General features: G+C 38.3%; 1 protein-coding gene across 1 annotated transcript; it reads left to right on the top strand.

Moving 5' to 3' along the window:
• Positions 1 to 3,443: 3,443 nt before the first annotated feature.
• Positions 3,444 to 4,184, top strand: LOC110288089 (igE-binding protein-like; the record flags this gene model as incomplete). Its single annotated transcript, XM_021154537.1, has 1 exon — positions 3,444 to 4,184. A coding segment is annotated over exon 1 (741 nt), but the record flags the coding sequence as incomplete, so codon positions are not given.
• Between the last annotated feature and the right edge of the window lie 844 nt (positions 4,185 to 5,028).

Below are 5,028 nucleotides of genomic sequence, written 5' to 3'. Positions count from 1 at the left end.
CAATGAATGAACAAATACTAAGTATTTATTCCATGGCAAATCAAAAGTAGAGGATATTTTATGTAATTGTGCTCCATGTTACGCATTACAAATATGACTAAGTAATCTGATCCATATCTGTAGCCCACTCCATCATTTCCTTAGACATATATAGCTGTTGACGATTTGGAAGATTACCTGAAAATCTTCCTATTTTCATTTTAAGTCCATAATCTTTTTGAAAATCCATGACATAGAAAATTTCATACTCGGTATCCTGTTTCAAATTCTGATTCATTTTGAATGGTCTCAAATAGGATTTACAAATTGTAAGTTCTTCAGAAAAGAGAACATCTAAAACACATTTGTCATTTTAGTTTCAACTAGGCTTACACACTAGAATAGAAAGTATTATTTTAGTATATTCCAAATTTTTATTATCCTATCCAAAAATCTAACTTCACCAGAAGTATTCATTACTAATGATCATAATAAATTTCATGTAGATGCAAAGTTAGTTCCACTTTGTTTACTAATACAGTTTTCTTGCTGGATTTTTTGCTCTAAATCTTACACTCTGGATTTTCATGTTTTGAGAGTAAAGACAGGTTCTCTATGATTTTTTTCTGGCAATAGGGTTATTTGTTCACAGGCAATGGAACAGAAATTATTAATGAGTGAAATTAATGGGAAAGTAATTGATATTATTTGGGATCTATTTAGTAAATTGATTAGCAACTTTTGAATAACATAGAAGACAAGTCATTTTCTTATTGCTATTTAGGTATTTCATGAGAAAAAAATGTATACATGACTCACATATATGTTTTAAATACCTGGACAAAAAATCATGACTTAGACTGTGAATGCTGCCTTGCATATCAGTGTTGAATGTGTCCTAATTTATTACACTAGTATGATTTGCCACCTATGCAATAATAAAATACAGAAATATATACATTTATGGGTGAAATAACTTATTGAGATAGCTTTCGACCATGTGGTTCTATTAAAAAACACAAACCCTATAAATGCCATTTAGTGTAAGACTCATTACCTTCCAAGAGTCAGATTCCAGTTACTTCCCAGCATGCTTTGACCATGTGTCTTCTTGTTGCATAAACATCTCATGGAGTGAGTAGGCCACAGCATAGACAGTGTTGTATAAATTATAAAATGTATCACTCATAGGCATTCCAAGTGGTGTCAGGAATAACCATTTAAATACAGTATTGGTTGGACAATTCTTCAGCTTCTTACAATTGACAAATTGTAAGAAATTTGTAAACAAAAAAAAAAAAAAAAGTAAAATATGTCCACCATAGTTTGGCAAAGGAAAATTCACTACTGTAGTTTGAAGGGTGTACTGTTTGGATATATTTTTCAAAGCCAGATATTTCAGGTTTCTTGTGTGAAAAAATGAAACTCCCATGGAGAAGTATAGCAATAAATCTCCTACAATTGTGATCATATCAAATTATGACACACTCCAAATGCCTTCATATTTCCACAGAATGAGGGTGAACTGCATTGAAGCATCATTGTCTCCATAAACTATCACAACTTTTGGTAATGACATTAAGATTTGGTTATAATACATATGATACTTTTTAAGGTCCATTAACTTTTCATTTTGTATAATAATAGCAACTGATCAAGAGACAATTTTTTTTTTGCATTTCTTCTCTCAATTCAGAAAGGAATTGAATTCCATGATCATCATTTGTAGTCATCGCTCCTATACAGTTCCATCTGAAATGAACCACTAGGGACACCATGTTTAGTGGTAGAGATGTGTCCTTGTGAGATATCTGGTAAAGATGAGGAAATTGTTCATTATCACTCAGAAAATGATGGAAATGACCACAATAAAGCTGAAATATATAGAACATAGACAACCATATGAATATGATGGAATGCAGATGGATCCTTGTAAGATCAGAGTGTGCTAGAAAGTTTTTATTCTTTATCTCATTATTACAATTATATCCAAATTCTTGTGATTCACTACACAAATACTAGAAAGCTAAGTCTTCTGGTATAACATTGCCCAATACTGCTGTCTACTACGCTCATTTATAATAAGGTACTTTTGTTTGCCACAGAATGTATCTGTGTTTTTTATACTTGAAAGATAACAATAAACAGAAGCCTTTTTTCTCCCTTTCAAACTGCTTTCATACTCAGAAAGTCTCACTGTGGTGAGAATGTATTCCCTAAATATTAAGCCATCTTGACTTACCTCTGGAATTCTGGAAATGTACAGGTACGGTCCAAGTCTTACATATACTGACCATAAAGGCACTGTAAATACAATTAAATATCTTCTCTGATTTGTGCATTAGTAATTAGGAATAAGTTCCTCACTTTTTAAATCCAAACCAGTTTTCTCACCATGATCATGTAGGCCACATTCAATCTTAACTAGCAGAGAAATGTTGGGTAATATATGGAAGTTCTTATTGATTTCTTCCTTGGCATGATAAACAGAGAAAATCAAAAAGTTAGTCTTGGGTGTCACCCTGAAAACAGAGCAGTGGAAAATATAATTCCTAAACAGTACAAGCAGGACTCAGGAAAAATCCTAACTTACAAAGAGGAAATCAACAGAACACTCCCACCATTATGTACTTCTTTTAATGACCAGAAAAGGGAATATAGCATAAGCCTATATTAAAATCTCTGAATTAATACAAAATATATCTCTGGTGTTTTATACAGCCTATGAACAAAAATCACAAATCTCTCATAAACCTTATTGTCCATGTTCATAATGATGACATAGGATATGTTTAGATGTAATCTGAGGAAATATGATGCACTTTCCCCTATAATTCATGTTTCTCTAACCTTAATGTTGTCAAGGATGTAGACCGTGTGGCACCATGGTATGCTTGCTCAGGTTCGTTAACTGTTGCCTCTTGGGACAAACTGAAAGGAGATCTAGTTAGGGAACAGCAGAATGACAAACTTAAAGCAGGGATCATGCCATTGTGGAAATTGGTGAGATCGTGCTTAACAGACGAAGATTGTCAGCACATGGTAGAGGCTGGGCAAAAGATTTTGGATGAAATTCAAGACAGTCTATCAGAGGCAGAGTGGGGAGAGAGATTGAAAGTTGGGACAAAACATGGTGCACTGAAGAATTTATGCCTTTCCACGGGCCTTGAGCCCGAGGAAAAGAGATATAAAGGAAAGAATGCCTTGGGAGAGATTAGAAAAAGGGATGGAAAGGGAGAGAAGAGACAAGAACTGGAGAGGCACATAAGGAAAGGAGCCTCTACCCACCATTAGATGAGTTTATGGTACTAGCTGTCGGTAGCTCAGAATTGGATAAGGAACTTAGCTCCTCTGAGGAGACAGACTTAGAGAAAGAAAGATACCAGCTAGATGAAAGACGAGCTAATCAGTCACAGAATAACATAAAGAAAGCAAAAGTAGCTAGAGACAAATGTCAAATCACTATGCGNTCTTCAGATCNGCAACCTCTGGGTCCTAGTACACCTNCNCCCTANGTGCAGAGGTATCAATCAGACTCATTCATTTCAAAAGAGGAACAGAGAAAAGTTCAGCAAGCGTTCCCAGTCTTTGAAGGCGCAGAGGGTGGACTCCTTCAAGCCCCAGTGGAGTATATACAGATTAAAGAGCTTGCGAAGTCAGTCCGTAACAATGGAGTCAATGCCAACTTTACTGTGGCCCAAGTTGAAAGGCTTGCAACTCTGGCAATGGCCCACAGCGATTGGATGACTGTAGTAAAAGCCGCATCTCCTAACATGGGAATGTATTTAGAATGGAAAGCTTTGTGGAAAGACTCCTGCCAAGCACAGGNAAGGGCCAATGCCAATGTTGAAGGGNACCAAGGAACATGGANTTTTGAGTTGCTTACAGGTCAGGGACAACANGCTAATAACCAGACAAATTACCATTGGAGAGCTTACGATCAGATCTCAGTTGCTGCCTTTAAGGCATGGAAGGCACTCTCTAAGAAGNGAGAGGCAAGTGGGCATTTGACCAAGATTACCCAGGGCGCCCAAGAGTTGTTCTCAGATTTTGTGGCTAGAATGACAGAAGCGGCAGGGAGAATTTTTGGNGACCCAGAGGCAGCTATGCCTTTAATTGAACAGTTGATCTATGAACAGGCTACCCAGGAATGCAGGGCAGCTATTATACCTAGAAAGAGCAAGGGACTGCAGGACTGGTTGAAGGTTTGCCATGAGCTTGGAGCGCCACTCACTAATGCCAGTTTAGCAGCTGCCATTCTACAAGGGCAAAAACGCCCTGACACAGCTGAGCTCAAACTCTGCTATAATTGTGGCAAACCGGGACACTTAAAAAAGGACTGTAGAGCCCTTGTCAAAAGGTGAGCGCCAGGACTGTGTACTAAGTGTGGNAAAGGATATCATTGGGCTAGAGATTGTCGTTCAGTCAGGGACATTCGAGGCAGGCCCCTGCAGCCAGAATTCCCTCAAACAGTAGATAATGAGACCATTCCAAAAAACCAGTACAGGGCCCTCAGGTCTCAGGGCCCGAAAACATATGGGACCTCGACAGGCAAAAGGTGGACCCCACAGTCCGCAGGGCAACAGAAGGATCAGCTGGGTTGGACCTCTGTACCACCACCTGATTCATGCTGTTGCCCCAAATGGGCTGCAGCCTATTCCTACTGACTATAAAGGACCTCTGCCATCCGGGAGTGTCGGCCTAATATTGGGCCAGGCCTCCCTTACCTTACAAGGTCTTATTGTTCACCCTGGAGTTGTAGATCAAGACTATGAAGGGGAACTTCAAGTTCTCTGTTCCTGTTCTCAGGGTGTCTTTTCTATGTCACAAGGTGATAGAATAGCTCAGTTAATAATTTTGCCAAGCCTACATGGCTGATTTCCTTCCTCTGGTGTCTCTCGAGGTACCAGAGGGATTGGTTCTACTGGAAATGATTCTGCTTACTTAGTAATGCCTTTTGACTCCAGGCCATTCTTAGAATTAGTTATAGAAGGAAAACAATTTAAAGGGATTTTAGACACAGGAGTAGATAAAAGTATCCTCTCTTCC

This window comes from Mus caroli, unplaced genomic scaffold, assembly GCF_900094665.2.
Source record: "Mus caroli unplaced genomic scaffold, CAROLI_EIJ_v1.1 scaffold_13335_1, whole genome shotgun sequence".
NCBI lineage: Eukaryota > Metazoa > Chordata > Mammalia > Rodentia > Muridae > Mus > Mus caroli.
The sequence above is the reverse complement of the archived record's forward strand: the minus strand, read 5'-3'. Positions and strand labels throughout refer to the sequence as shown.